Source organism: Seriola lalandi, unplaced genomic scaffold (genome assembly GCF_002814215.2).
Source record: "Seriola lalandi dorsalis isolate HSWRI2012SDOR001 ecotype SW California unplaced genomic scaffold, Sedor1 jcf7180002004497, whole genome shotgun sequence".
In the NCBI taxonomy this organism is placed as follows: domain Eukaryota; kingdom Metazoa; phylum Chordata; class Actinopteri; order Carangiformes; family Carangidae; genus Seriola; species Seriola lalandi.
This window is the reverse complement of record NW_019475152.1, coordinates 1-1,518: the sequence shown is the minus strand read 5'-3', so window position 1 is coordinate 1,518 and position 1,518 is coordinate 1. Positions and strand designations below refer to the sequence as shown.

The 1,518-nt window shown below is 44.6% G+C and overlaps 1 protein-coding gene across 1 annotated transcript; it reads right to left on the bottom strand.

Moving 5' to 3' along the window:
- Positions 1–14: 14 nt before the first annotated feature.
- On the bottom strand, positions 15–1,474 carry LOC111669016 (N-alpha-acetyltransferase 25, NatB auxiliary subunit-like). Its single transcript, XM_023425238.2, has 4 exons — positions 1,299–1,474; positions 566–665; positions 282–433; positions 15–167 (listed from the first exon to the last, which is right to left on the bottom strand). The coding sequence occupies exons 1-4, from the start codon at positions 1,466–1,468 to the stop codon at positions 38–40; spliced, it is 552 nt and encodes a 183-aa protein (XP_023281006.1). The 5' UTR covers positions 1,469–1,474; the 3' UTR covers positions 15–37.
- Positions 1,475–1,518: the final 44 nt, after the last annotated feature.

Below are 1,518 nucleotides of genomic sequence, written 5' to 3'. Positions count from 1 at the left end.
GGAAACATGTGACTCCGTCTCTGCGTTCAGTGATTCTTTACCTCTCTTTAGGGTCCCAGCTGGTAAAAACCGTTAGGTCTCTGTTGTCCCTCATGTTATCCCAGGGGATGTCGTCCTCCTCTGCAGACAAAGACATGGCCTTCACACTTTCCTCCAGACTCAACACACTGGAAGACGCATAAAAAAAAATAAAAAAATAAAAAGAAGACGACATGTGAGTGAGAGATTCAGCTCCACAGGTTTCAATCGTTACACTTCAGTGTGTGTTATAATATTCTCACATATCAGCCTCAAGGAACAGGTCCAGCAGCATCCTCTCAGTGCGGACTTGAGCAAAGTGCAGCGATTGGTTCAACCTGTTCCTGAGAGCGATGAACTCTGGGATTTTCTCAAACGCACCATACTTGTACGCCTGGATGATATACTCTGAGGTCTGGAGGAGGAAAGAGGGAGGAGGAGGAGGAAGAGAGAAATAAATTAAAGGATAAAGATGAATTAACAAGGTAACGTGAGAACCAGAGTTCACGTGTCTCAGAAATCTAATAAAGAAGTGGGATAAACTTACATCTTTCTGGTTGGAGTGGAAAAACCTGAGGGAGAAATTACAGGACTGGGAGGCTGCAGCGAACTGACCCAATGACTCAGCATAACGCGTTAACAGAAACCTGGGAATGAAAAGGAAGTGGTAAGAGCGCATGTTGGTCTGGGCTCGTATTTATCGAGCATCTCAGAGCAGGAAGTCGGTCTGAGCTGGACACAACTGGCTCTTTAAGGCATTTTAGGTCCATAAATAAAAAGCATTCAGAGCAGAGGAGATGTTCGTGTTTTAATCACCTCTTTTTGACGGATATTTTGCAGGATGCGAAACTAAAGGCTCTCACAGCTTTATGGAAAACAGGGAAGAAGCAGCTTATCATTATTCTGTCACCACTGATAAATCACTCACACAGCTCTCGACATAATTCATTCATTCACATGTAAATTAACTGAGAAAAAGAAAGTCCTAATTTACTTGAATGACCAAAGAGGGAGCCGCGAGATACGTTTATTGCTTTTCCCCATTTCATTGACTATATAATTGTTTGAGGAAGTGTTGTAAGAGTTTTGGATCCTTCTTTATATTTCTTTTCTAATCCATGCGAGTGACCTGCCAAGGTTTAATTACAGCCTAATGAAAAGACTCGTTAAATCATTTTATAAAGTCAGTGTAGGAAGCTTCATCAATGACTCTTTGTTCTCTGAGGTGATTCTTCCGAGGGATTCTGAGAAGTTCGTTATAAACACTCCTATGTACTCACCCTATGGTGTCGTGCTGGACGTGCTTGGCGTCCAAGCTGGAGTACAGGTCCACGACCGGCTCGAAGGCTCCCAGGTGACAGTAGAGGAGCAGGAGCAGCAGCTTGAACTGGGCGTTGGAGGAGCTGTGAGACAGACCCTCCTGCAGGAGACCCAAACCCTGCCACACCATGTTCTCGTCCCCTAAACACCCGGAGCGACACGTTCAGAGACTCGTCATCA